The 13,712-nt window shown below is 31.0% G+C and overlaps 1 protein-coding gene and 1 pseudogene across 7 annotated transcripts; one reads left to right on the top strand and one right to left on the bottom strand.

Moving 5' to 3' along the window:
* Nucleotides 1-2,411: 2,411 nt before the first annotated feature.
* LOC111287234 (glycosyltransferase family 92 protein RCOM_0530710 pseudogene) lies at nt 2,412-4,854 on the top strand (annotated as a pseudogene). The gene has a single exon (XR_016341677.1). The product of XR_016341677.1 is annotated as a glycosyltransferase family 92 protein RCOM_0530710 pseudogene (transcript).
* A 122-nt stretch (nt 4,855-4,976) lies between these two features.
* On the bottom strand, nt 4,977-11,687 carry CCB4 (cofactor assembly of complex C). 6 transcript variants are annotated; one of them, XR_016341680.1, is made up of 10 exons: nt 11,499-11,686; nt 11,240-11,406; nt 10,705-10,804; nt 10,387-10,460; nt 9,163-9,341; nt 8,978-9,048; nt 7,284-7,367; nt 6,456-6,607; nt 6,186-6,310; nt 5,274-5,484 (listed from the first exon to the last, which is right to left on the bottom strand). XR_016341680.1 is itself a non-coding variant. In XM_089759854.1 (8 exons), exons 1-8 carry the CDS (start codon nt 11,613-11,615, stop codon nt 6,524-6,526), a joined length of 876 nt encoding a protein of 291 aa, XP_089615980.1. In that variant the 5' UTR covers nt 11,616-11,687; the 3' UTR covers nt 6,455-6,523. The 6 variants fall into 6 exon arrangements, 1 of the variants encoding a protein (XP_089615980.1); XR_016341681.1 differs by lacking the exon at nt 6,186-6,310 and having other exon boundaries at nt 4,977-5,484; nt 7,284-7,363; nt 11,499-11,687; XR_016341679.1 differs by having other exon boundaries at nt 4,977-6,310.
* Nucleotides 11,688-13,712: the final 2,025 nt, after the last annotated feature.

The raw sequence follows: 13,712 nt of genomic DNA, 5'->3' as shown, positions 1-13,712 counted from the left end.
CTTAATCGATAAAAATAAATGTTTGAGTGCTTAATTGATTGCAATAAAATGATAGAAGTTTGAATGATTATTAAATTTTTTTGTCTGAGGACTTTTTTTTACCCTTTAACCAAAATGAAAATGAAAATAAACCAAAATCAAAGAAAAAGTTTCATTGTTTTTAGTGAAAATACTTTGAAAAAGATGAAGAAAATGAAAACAATGGAATTTTTTAAAAAATTTACTATTCATTACAAATAGTTAAAAGATGCAGGTTCAAGTTACTAAAATTCAATTTTTTTTGTATTTTTTTTATATTGCATTTGTGATGTATAAATGAATAGGCCTAGTAGATAATTCATTGTTTTATTACATCATACAAAAACATTCAAATGTAATTAACATTCCTTAAAGTGTCATAGAACACTAAAAATAACATTACTTTTGAAATATTACATAACATATATGGCAACTATTTTTCTCTTTATTGAAAAAATAAATTATTTATTATACAATACATATGATAATTAAATAGTTAATATATTTTTTAATATCTTCATTAATAATTATGATAATAAAAGATTGATTTTTTTAATAACACAGTTATATGATATGATTTGAATAAAATATATATATATATATATATATATTAAAAGTATATTGAACTCAAAGTTTAACTCAATTGGGTCATGCAAATTCTCATAAAAAAATGGTTTTCAACATGTTTGGAGTTCAAATCTCAACATTTCAACTTCTTTCCTTGTCCTTTTTTTTTTTTAAGTTACACTCATAATCAAATATTATATTCGTATAATCAACTACATTACTGAATAATCAACTAATTATTGAATAATAAACTAATAAACTATCATTTAACTAAATACACTAAACCTATACATAGTGAGACTTGAACCTAAGATCTAAAGGTTATAGGACCTCTACCTTGCTACTAACTAAGGCCTCGTTGGCACTCCTTTCCTTGTCCTTAGACAATTTTATGAAAAAAAGTGTATAATATAATCTTTTATCTCTCAAGATATATGCATTAACCGTGTATCAATAACTATATATTAAAAAAATTTTCATGAAATTATTATAATGACTTTTTATTTATCTGATAAATAATTGACATGTGTTGAAATTTATTATAATACCTCTCTACAATAATTATAGAAATAAAACTTTTTTCATAAATAATTAAAATTACTGTAATGCTCTTTTTATCATAATTACAAAAATATTTTTTATTATAATTGATTAAAATCACAATATTGCCCTATATGATTATGAAAATACCCTTATGAATATTTTATAAGAAGTTGACATGTGGCATTATGTTTCAAGATTACTATAATATTCTTATTAAATTACATATTCAATTTTAACATAATATAAAATTAATTATATATTAAATTAAAATACCATTACCATTACATCGTAAAAATTTGACATATGATATTTTATTTGAAAATTACTATAAAACTCTTATTAAATTACATATGATATTTTATTTCAAAATTACTAAAATTCTCTTACCGTTGCTTCATAAAAATTTGACATATGATATTTTATTTGAAATTTACTATAATACTCATATTCAATTACATATTAAACTTTAACATTATATTAAATTAACTATATATTAAATTATTAGAAAACCCTTACAATCACTTCATAAAAATTTAGCATATAGTATTGTATTAAAATTACTATAATACCCATATTAAATTACATATTAAATTAATTGTACAAAACTTAACTACATATTAAATTATTATAATAAAAAAAAATACAATGTGATAAATATATAAAAACATTAATAAAAATTAAATTATTTTTTTATTTTATTTTAAATATTTTTACAAAAAAGATTTATGAACTATAATAATTTAAAAATCATACATTTTGATCAAATGATTAACAAAAATACGACACTCAAAATATAATATAAAAAATATAATATAAATATTATATTTTAATTTTAATAGTTTTATAATATTTTTATTTATTTTATTATTTGTATATTAATTATAATATATTTAAAATAATAAAAATAATAATAAAAATTTTTGATATAGAAAAATAATTAATCCCAACATTGCACGGCGGCTATTTCTAATTAAATATAAATTTTATTATTTTAATATTTTATAATATTTTTATTTATTTATTATTTGTATATTTAAATAATTATAAATATATTCAAAATAATAAAAAAATTAAGAAATAATAATAAAAAATTTTAATAAAAAAATAGTTCACCAGGACGATCGTCTCTAGTAAAATATAAATTTTATTATTTTAATAGTCAATAGCCAGTCCATTATTTTCACAATTCACGTCACCAAAAATCCAAAAGAACAAAGTCTAACGCAACTGTTAAAAAAAACAGTCTAACACAAATGCCGAACATCCACCTGTCCATTGTCTTGAACAAAAAGAAAAAAAAAAAAAAGAAGTTCCAGTACCACTATCTTCTCCAAGCCAAAACGGAAAAGAAAAAGAAATACAATTCAACCAATAATCTCCAAAATTTTGCTGTTAACCCCATTTTCAGTCTGTCCTTTGACGGCAGCTATAAAAGCATCGTCCACCCAAACATACAAAGATAAAAAGAAAACCCTGTCGGTACTTGCTTCCAGATCTGCACTCCCCCAAGTACTCCCTCACTAGCCAGTTTCCAGAACCAAAAACACCTAACCCCAGATCTATCATTATTCTTTTCCTTCTTGCCTTTTTTATTTCTTTCATTTTTCTTTTTCTTACTAGTATTTTGTTTGAGCTTTTTTCTTCTTTGTTGGTTTTTGCCTTTGGATTCTGAAAAGATATGGACTCTGAGCAGCGTCGGAAGCGGAAGAGAATCTACAGGCCGTACTCACGTGCTCAGTTTTTGTCAGTAAGATCGTTAATCTTGTGCTTGTCTTTCTTGGTTTTCCTTTTGTTCTTGTCTTCGGATAGGTTTCCAATCCGGACCGCGTCCTTTCACCCAGTTCTCAGCGTCCCAAGTTTTTCAATCTTGTCAAAAAGTTCCCTTCAGGATTCTTTTCCTGGTAAATTACGGTTACCTTTGAGAGTAGAAGATCGAGTTTTGTTCCCTGATCACTTGCTCTTGCTTGTAGCCGGCAAGATTGATCAAGCTGACAAGTTGGACTGTGTTTACTACAAAATTTTGGATGATTCTGGTGAAATAGTCAAGGAGCGTAAAGATAAGGATATTGTCCATCAGGTGGTTTTGGCTATTGATGAATATGAAGGATTTAGATCGATTGTTAGGTGCCCTATCCCACCTCGGAATTATTCGGCTGCTGTGGCTTTGAGGCGGCGAGGAGATGGGGTTGATTATGCTTGGTCTTTGAGGAGTAATCAGACGGTTCATTCATGGAATAGAATAGTTTATGAGGCAGCATTTGATGGGAAAACTGCGGTTGTTTTTGTTAAAGGGTTGAATCTTCGACCCCATAGAGCATCCGATCCTACCCGGTTCAGGTGCCAGTTTGGCTTGGGGAATGGGAATAAAGATGAAGGATTTGTGCTAATGACTGAAGCCATAGCGGCTGCACAAGAGGTTGTTAGGTGTTCATTGCCGAGTAGTATAAGAAATAATCCAGATAAGGCTGAGGAAATTCGAGTTACTGTTGTCCATGCTGGTGAGAGTAATGTGGAACATGAGCCAGTGCCATCTGCGGTTAGAATTCACAATTCCAGATCCTACGTGAACAGAATGAATCAGAGAAGGCATAAGGAGAATGTGCCTATGCCTTCTGTGGCTAAATTATACGATTCAAAGTCCTACCAGAAGAGAAGGAAGGGGGGGAAATATGAGCTCTGCGCCTGCACTATGCTCTGGAACCAGGCACCGGCACTGCGGGAGTGGATTATGTACCATGCCTGGCTAGGGGTTGAACGATGGTTCGTTTATGACAACAATAGTGATGATGGAATTCAACAAGTCATTGAAGAGCTTGATTTTCAAGACTACAATGTGAGCAGGCATACCTGGCCATGGATTAAAACCCAAGAGGCAGGGTTTTCACACTGTGCTTTGAGAGCAAGAGAGGAGTGCAAATGGGTAGGATTCTTTGATGTTGATGAGTTCTACTACTTCCCTCGTCATCACCGGAGAGGTTTACCGGGTCAAAATTTACTGAGATCCCTGGTAGCAAATTACTCGTCATCAAGGACAATTGCAGAAATAAGAACAGCTTGCCACAACTTTGGTCCATCTGGATTGAGCTCACCTCCATCGCAAGGAGTAACTGTAGGTTACACTTGCCGGCTTCAAAGCCCTGAGCGGCACAAGTCTATTGTGCGCCCTGATTTACTCAATGAAACTCTTCTCAATGTGGTGCACCACTTCCAGCTGAGAAAGGGATTAAGGTACCTGAATGTGCGTGAAGGTTCGATCGTAATAAACCACTACAAGTACCAGGTATGGGAGACCTTTAGAGCAAAGTTCTTCAGAAGGGTTGCAACTTATGTTGTTGACTGGCAACAAAACCAAAACCAAGGGTCAAAGGACAGAGCGCCTGGGCTAGGAACTGAGGCCATCGAACCACCCAATTGGCGGCTACAGTTCTGTGAAATCTGGGACACCGGTCTGAGGGACTTTGTCCTGACAAATTTAGCTGATCCTGCCACTGGAGCCGTTCCCTGGGAGAAGGCTCTTTTGTAACAATACCAAATATGGTTGCTTCCAGCCTTGTGCCCGTGTAAAACGGAGTCATGTCACCAGCAAAAATTCATTCTTTCCATTTATATATGAGATCAATTGATTATAGGGTTCTTACACAGCTGTAAATATTGTGATGATGAAATAACATTTTTCCCTCACTTTAATTTCCATTCTAGTTAAAGAGTTATTGATGATCTTTCCTCTAGTTTATTTCTGTTAAAGTGGTTAGTGCTACAGCATCTTCATGTTTTTCTACAGATGAGAAGAAATAGACTAGGACATAACTTCAAACAATTGAACGAATTTAGGGGGACTACTTAAAAAATGTTGGAAAAACTCATAATCCTATTTTATTAATAACAGGGCGATGAACTTGAATGCATGATGTAAAATGTTTCTGAAGACCTTATGGTGCACAATAACTGCATCCTCTATACATCATATAGAAAGTGGATACCAGCTCGTTCATTAGTAGCTTCCTGGAAGCTGGAGAATTGAACTAGCAATTTGGAAGTTTAGCCTATTACAAAAATAAGCATGATCTACTTACTGTTCATGCACAGCCTACAGCTAAAAACACGCCATCGCAGGTTTTGAAGCGTCAAGGCATGTAACAGAACCCTTTTGTGTCAATACTAGACTTAGATATGTTTTTGTTTAAATAAGAAATTTTCAACTGCATATCCAAGAATGTTTCAATGCAAAGCATCAGAAGTTGGCAATAGAAATATTTTCAGGGACCAGAGCAAAATTGAATTAGTAATAACATGGCAGCATGTATGGCCCCGTGTCCAGAGATGTCTTCTGCCCTCAATTCCAAGGAACATCACTGCCTGGAAAACCGAAAAATCCATAAACAAGAACAAAACACCTTGAAATTTAGAGACTGAGAGGGAGAACAAAATTCACAAAGTAGAGAAAACAAAAAAACAAAATAGCATATTATAAAATTTGAAAAGATAGACCACAAGAGCATGCAGTTTATGTTTTCATGTCTGCAGTTGTTGAACAGGATATGTGTTTGTGAACCAATATGTTGCAAATATTGCAGTCAATCCAAATTTATCCCATTGTTTAAAAGCATGAGTTGAAACTATGACCTGTCGATCTTAATCATTATTTTGGCTAGTGAACTCTGCAGTTTATAGTTTTGCCCTTTCAACACCAGGACAACAAGGCATGAAAAAGGAAAAGGAAACATTGCAATATGTATCAGGGTGCATCTTCTGTACAAAAATCAGAACGTAAGCTTCAAGGTAAAAGGCACTGATTCTCCTAGAAACCTGGACACTTTCACTAAGGCTACATATCCAGATACCATCAAATTGTCCTTAATAATAATATCATACTAATATTCTCTTCATGTCATGTATTCAGATGTATGATTATTTACTTGGTCTCATCAGCAACCAAACAGAGTGTGGTAGAGTTAATGAGGAAAATAGAGTGACATAAAATTAAGGTAAAAATTGTGAGGGCAACACAATATGATCTTGCAATTTTATCATTGGCATGCATAAGCAGAGCATCCTACTTTTATACATAAAAAAGGTTGATGTTTGCAGTTGTCACAGATGCCTTCAGATAAGAATCAGCACTCCAGAAAAGAAATGGAAATGGGACGAGCTCCATTGGGTGTCATTAAGGGTTAACTTTTTCCTGATCAATCAATTTGTCACCAAAATAAATCTTTTAAAATGAAGAAAAGGACAAAATGCCCTATTTCTATATTCTAGAAGTAACACATTTTCTTAAAGTTTCATAATGTTGAATTGCAATAGAAAAAAGGGAAATGAAGAACTACCTTAAACAAAAGCTGCAGTAGATGTTATAAACAAGAGATCATTGCTCATAGTTTGATTTGTTTCAAACTCACTCTTGCACCACCGATGGCATGTTGCTCAGATATTTTGAAAGTGTGGCATCCAATTTCTCTCCAACATAAGTAATCCATGCCTGAAAATAGAGGCCTATCAGGTCAATAAAATTATTTTTTTAGAAAAAAAAAAAAAAAGAGAAAGAAGAATTAAAAGAGAACAACCAAGCATTTGACTCAGTGGTGCGTGTATTCCCCTGTTCTTTGAGCAAAGTTTGAATCCCCTTTCCCCCAATCAAAGAAAAATTAAAAGAGAAGAGAGCAAGTGATAAACTACCATAATAGCAATCAAAATGGAGTTACTGATTAATAGGATAGACAATGTCTAAGAAATTAAGAAAATCTTTTATGCACAAGAGTCAAAAGTTCAATGAAAAGAATTATTTCAACTGTCGGAAAACAGAAGGCAATATATAATGCTTAAAATTTTGTACCATTTGGGGTGAGAATGACTGAAAAAATTGAAGTCATCATTTAAGTTTTAAAATCACCAAACCAGAATTCAGAACTGGATAATAACAAATGAACTACATTAAAAAAGTGAAGAACAATAAAGGACTTAAAAATCAAGTATAAATCTCTATTTTGCTCATCAGAACGAAAGAGCTAAATTTACAACACCCCCCCCCCCCCCACTCTAGAAAAGAAAGAGCAACTAGGAATGAAATATGACACTTATGGCATAAAAATTGCATTATCGGCCAGCTTAATACTAAGAAGAGATTGGATAATTGTCACCACTGAAAAATAAAGTACCTGGTCAGAAGTTGTAAAACCCCTAATTGTGTCCCCACCAAGAATTGCAATGCTACTATCTCCCAGTGGTTGCAAGATCACTGCCTTTAAAGTGAAAATAATATTAGTTGTCTGATCTATATATACGCACATAACATTATGAAATAGCAGAGGTAAGTTATTAGTGTTGGGTTCCCTAAATCGTGTAGTAATCATTTTCTTTTTTGCTGCTTTTTGGAATCTAAATGTTCTTTGAAGAATTAATATTATTTTATGTTATTAATTTTTTTTTTTTGTATTTTATGAATTTTATTATTTGTTTATAGAAATTTAGGTTTATATTCAACATTTTATGTTTATATTACTGTAGATTAAGGCTGTTGATTAGAACCTCTATTCTTAGTTTTTGATTGCTCAAGTCATCAACTTTAAATAGAATTTAGGTTTTGGATCATATTAGGAGGAAATTATGAGTTCCCTCCTTGATTTGGGGCAAAGATTCCTGAAGGCAATTTTTTTGTTCCTTTTGTTATGACACAAGCTGTTATTACTCTATTGATACCATGCTCTTAGAACGTCATCCAGTTTGCCCAATTGGAGATGCAAGCAATGGAAGATGGAATGTTAAACATTATGTTGATCTATGCTTTCATTCAATTTAAAAATTCTTGTTTTCTTGTCTTTTTTTTTTTTTCCTAGTCATGGTAGTTTCATCTTTTTTCTTAAAAAATCTAATACCTAGAGCTTTTGTCAATGGTTATCATCCATTCATTTGTACAACAACAACAAACTAAGCTTTGTATCCCATAACTATGGAGTCAGCTATATGAAAGGCCAAAAAAGAATCATGTTAGGCCGTAATTTTGAATCTTTTTATGCCACTCATTTCTATAAAAAAACAACCTTTTTATCTACTTCCTTAACCCTAATATCATTCCTTACTACTTGCATCCACATTTTTCATGGTCTACCTCTAAAAGCTTTGGTCTCTCCCCAATCCAAAAGCTTATTTCTCCTAACTGGTGCACAGATAGGTTTACATTTCACATATCCAAACCATCTCAAATGACTATCTCTCATCTTTTTCTCAGTTTGGATTATCCTTAATTTTTCTCAAATCCTTTTATTTCTGATTTTGTCTCTTCTAGTTTTACCATACATCTATTTAAACATCTTCATATCAGCTACGCTAATTTTCTTCTCATATTGTTTCTTAAAGGTCTAACACTCACAACATCCATTCATTTGTATAAAGATTAAAAATTACTAATTAATATCAGCTTTGAATGTTCACAATTTTTGTGTTTTGAAAATTTCAGTTTAACTCACCGTAATATATTTGATTTTTCTTATTGCTTTATTGTGAGATGATACAGATGATTAATTGAGATGTGAACTTTGATTAAAAACTCATGCAGTAAGACTTATTTGGATTTAAGTTTTTTTTTTTTTTTGAAAAAAAATAACTTCATTTAATTTTTAAAATTTAGTTATCAATTTTATTACAATAGTTTATAATATTCAAAATTCATGAAAAAAAAAAAAACAACAACAACAGCAGCAGCTTAATGTGGGCCAATTTCTAGTTTATAGCATTAAAGGAATCTCAATTCCCAGGAAAAGAGAAAAGCTCTATAAAGTGCATTAAAGGAATCCCAGCTATCCAGTGCATGAAAAGAAGGTGCATATGAGAAATAGTAAACATGAATAGAGACCTGAGTATTTGAAGGCAGAAATGGCAGCTCAGACCTCCCAGGGTAAAGAGACAGGTTGGCCAAGTAGCTCTCTGCAAAGAATTGAATTGAGTAATGGGAATCTAGTGAAAACTACATTCTACACAAATCACATGAATAGTTACAACATAAAAGAATAATTGAAAATCCAGACAGAAGTAACTTACGTGCTCCAGACTTCAAAACACCTTGACAAAGTGATCCCTGCATCAATTTAGCAGCATCCACAGCGAAAGGTTCATCATTCCGCAATTTAGCAGCCACACCAATTTGAGCAATACATTGGCAGTTGTAAACAATAACAAGAGACCTGCAGCATGTTACGGCTGAAAGAGATTCCCAAGCCCTGTAAACAAGAAACAACAGATATTTTTAATTTTCGAAACAGGACAGTAAGGAACTTTTTGTTAGCCAATTTAAGATTGTCTCATCCAATTGAAAAACAAATAAATAAACAATGATGCGTTACCTATTTGTTACCCTTCTTTCAACAATTTCAAGCAAGCAAACCCTACCACCTCCAATATTATATTACACCATCCTTTTGAATTTGAACGTCCATCTTACTATTTTAGGATGTTTCAAACAATGTCAACTTTCACAAAATGGAAAATACCTTCTAATGTTACCCTTCATTGAAGTACTAACTTTAGGAGGGCCTTCTAACTTTTAAGGGAAATAGTGGTACAATAAAAACCAAATACCTCATCCATGACACTTTGTGCATATGAAATGAGGACAGTCAATTTGGCATGAACTAGTTTTTTTAACTAAGAAGCATCGTGAGGTCTACTAAATACAGAAATCAAACTACTTATTAATTAAAGAAAAATTTTGGGTTTCAGCAGTGCTCACAATGGTGTTATATCACAACAAAACAAAATATAGAAAGAAGAATAGATTAGGAGACAAATGGTTTTGATTTCAACCAGTTTGAAACCTAAAGTTCCAAGTTTATCCAGACAAAACCACATTATGCATGAACAAGCAAAATCTACAAAATGCTTATTTAGAATTTGGGGCCGTAAACAATTTGGGTACAAACTGAAACGGAGAACCTTTGACAGTAATTTTATGCGGCTTCTGAAAGTTCATTCTATTTTCTCCCATTAGGAGACATAAAAGCAATTTGCTGGAAATCACCCAAGTTAAGGAACAATGTCAGTTAAAGATACCCAAGCAATAAATGGATTTCAGCCAAAATGATCTCTAGCCAGCTAAGAATCCTATGATATGAACCATCTAAGCACTATACATCGTTCTGCGTTAAAATACAAGTGTTATATGATCAGTATATGTTGTTAAAACTCTCAGAATTTATGAAGCCACCATTGAAAAGCCATACAATTATGACAAACCAAGTAGAAAATGTAAAGAGAAGCATGGAATACCAAAATATCTCAGAAACAACCGATTCAGGAAGGTGACAATAAATTACTTGACACTCCACTCCTTGAGGGTCTACCTGATATCAGTATCAAGAATACATTATCTAAGGGAAAAAGGGGAAATAAATAACTACCTACTGAACTAATCAACTTAATTAATGTGCATGTGCAAGCCTTTTCTTTTGGGGGATTGAGGGGGGGAGGGAGGGGGAATAAAAAATCAATCAACTACCATTCAATTTAACATACAAATGAAAATGTTCTATGTGCATGGCTGCGGAAGAAACGAGAACAGGAAACAAAGTATAGACAGGCCTTTACCGGAGTAATAGATTTTGGTCGGATTGATAACCATACTAGTCCAGTTAATATGTTGGTCACAGCCAAACCAAGTGTCAATAGATCTGCTCTTGACTGTGAACTGATAGAGAAAAAAAAAGCACAAACATTTAAGTATCTTACATTGATTACCACAAAAACCTCGAATAAAAAAGACTGATATATTAGTAGCAAAACCTTGAAATCAAAGAAAAATATAGTAGCATTAAAAAGTAAATTCTGGTCATAAAAAATTGTTCAATTGGGCACATATTTCTATAAATTCCTAAATTCAAAATAAAGCAACAAATTTTAGCTTCAACCTTTTGAAGCTCTTCATTTGCCTTAAGCCTACGATTAGTTGAGCAATTAATGCATCTGAAAATGACAATTACCATTAAACCAAGCAAAACATTAAATAAAAAATTTAGGTGCCCACCAATAAAGCGACTAATTAGACTAAAATTAGTTGAATGATTAATTCATTTAAACCGGTAGGCAATCCTCTAATCTAATTTAACTGGCAGCAATAAATTACCTGCTGGCATCAGCAACCGGAGCAATCCCCGAGACGGCACGGTTAAAGAGAACGGCTAACAAAGAGGCTCCTCCGACGTAGATTGGCAAGCTCCGAACGGCGTCGTCGTTCTTGGAGACCCAATCGGCAATCCAACCCCGGCTCGGCTTTGGTCCTTTGTAACTTTCCTTTTATATATATATATATATAAAGATATTAGTTCGTTGATAATTAAATTTTGAAATGCAGTTCAAAGACAGAGAGAGGGGATTAAGATTACCCGCTGAATAGAAGAAGCCCTAATAAAGCGCGGGAACTTGGGAAGAGGAGGAGGAAGTGGATGCGGGCAACCGGGGGTCCATGGCATGCCGATGTGGAGGATCCTTCCCGCTTCCATCGAAATAAGATTACAAAAGTAAAATAAAACAATTGTACAGATAATCAATCATCCACCCTCCAATACACGACCATCGTGAGAGCTGTTTTTAACTTGGGTCATTTGGTCGGACTTTGAACGATGTCGTTTAGGTTGGGTTGTTATTTGATCTCATAAATAATGTTTGCGATGATTTTTTTATTCAAGTTTTTAACTATAATTTGTGATATTTTATAAAATTAAATTTTATTAAAATATATTTAAAAATTTCATCCAAAATTTTATCATCAAAAGCCAATTGGAAAAAGGATAAGAGATAATGAAGAATATGAATGGCAACGAATTGGGTCGAGATGAATTTTTATTCGTTTCGAATTCGATCCGATTTTATAATCATAAAATCTGTACCTGTATCTGACTTAAAATATTTTTTTTATCAAACTCGATTCGAACCCGACTTGTATAAAACGTACTCGACCCGATCCGACCTTAAATTAATAAAATATCATTTTTTAAATATATAAATAAAAAATTAAAAAAATAATTTTTTATATAATATCGAGTCAGATTTACTTAAAATCTGAACCCAATCTGAACTTGATTTTCATTCATTAATACCTGATCCTACTCAATTCGATCCAAAATTTGATTTTTTCTTTTTTTTAAATCGACGCTATTGAATTGGATCGAATCGAAATCAATTGGTTTTGAGTTGGGCTGCCAACCTAAGAAGGAACGAGGGCAAAGGCAGAGTCTATAAGAAACAACTTGAAAAAACAAGTGAAGAAAAAAGAAAAAGGGATAAGATATGAATTTATGGCTATATTTGTGTGAATGGTCTAAATTTACTAATAACCTTTCGATTAGTATAATTTTATTATTATACTTTTTAATTTTGAAATCTATTTATTATTTTTATTTCAAATTTTAGAGGAACTAAAGAATATTCAAGTAGAAAAATTTGTTAAAAACTGTTTTATAATTTTAAAAATCTAAAAAATTATGGCAAGGAAAAGAGGCTAAAAGTATGATGTGGTATTATTTTTAAAAAAAGTATGATGTGATATTGTATGCAGTAAAAAATATCATGATAAAAAATTAAAATAAAATTTTGAATTATGTGACATTATATTTAATAAAACAGATCATGATAAAAAAGAAATTAAATTAATTGAATCTTAGTTTCAAGGTTATTTTTTTCTCACGTCATATATTTTCAAAATTATTTCTTGAACTGTAAAACAAATTTTTAATAGAATTTTTTGTTGCATAGTTTTCAGTTGCTCCAAAATTTAAAATATGATATTGATAGATTGATAATAAATTTGAACTGCTCATATAAACATCTATACCATCGATCTATATTATACTATTAACTTGCTTTTTTAATCTATACAATATATAAAATTTTTTATTTTATTTTTCATAATTTTTAATTTATTTTTAATTAACTTTAATTTTTTATATTATATTAATAAAAATATATAAAAATTCTTATTGATTTACTCTATATAATCATATATTCATAAATGTTAAGTTACAATTAAATAATAATCTATACATAATATATTATAAATAATATTATTTATCTAAAAAAATCTAAGCTTTTGTAAGTTTTCAAGAATTAAAAAAAATCCTATCTTTTTCTTCAAAAAAAAGTTCTTCGATTCATTTGCTAAACACTAAAAATTTTGCTACCATTTCTTTCTTGTTTGATAAAAAACCAAGAATCAATATTTAAATAGTTAAAATTAATTTTTTGAAATATTATTTATTTTAAATCATTTTTAACATAATTGATAGAGTATTTTTGGTGGATCAAATATGGTAGTAACCATTGTTCTTCTCATATCATCAATTGTAGAAAAAAAAAATCAATAATAAAAAAATACTACAAAAAGAAATGGAAAATATAAGATTACATATTAATTTGTCGATGTTAAAAATTAAAAGCAAATATGTTAATGAATTAATAGAGAATAAAAACATCACAAAAATGAATAAAACAAAAAAAATACAAAAAGCTAATAATAATCAATTTAAACAAAATTAGAAAAAAGTAATGGGCTAAAGGGAAACAAATAAATTAACCAAATATATAATATAAAAATATTTAAA

This window comes from Durio zibethinus, chromosome 4 (assembly GCF_047325235.1).
Source record: "Durio zibethinus cultivar Kanyao isolate XHJ-2024 chromosome 4, ASM4732523v1, whole genome shotgun sequence".
Taxonomy (NCBI): domain Eukaryota; kingdom Viridiplantae; phylum Streptophyta; class Magnoliopsida; order Malvales; family Malvaceae; genus Durio; species Durio zibethinus.
Note: the sequence above shows the minus strand (reverse complement) of the source record. Positions and strands in the feature narration are given on the sequence as shown.

What these genes read in the sequence shown, in the direction of transcription:
- CCB4 (XM_089759854.1), bottom strand. Translation starts at nt 11,615, where the DNA reads ATGGAAGCGGGAAGGATCCTCCACATCGGCATGCCATGGACCCCCGGT. An exon ending in CCGGTTGCTGATGCCAGCAG is followed by an intron (nt 10,805 to 11,239) that starts GTAATTTATTGC and finishes TTTCTCTATCAG; the next exon opens with TTCACAGTCAAGAGCAGATC. An exon ending in GTTTTACAACTTCTGACCAG is followed by an intron (nt 6,608 to 7,283) that starts GTACTTTATTTT and finishes CTCTATTTTCAG; the next exon opens with GCATGGATTACTTATGTTGG.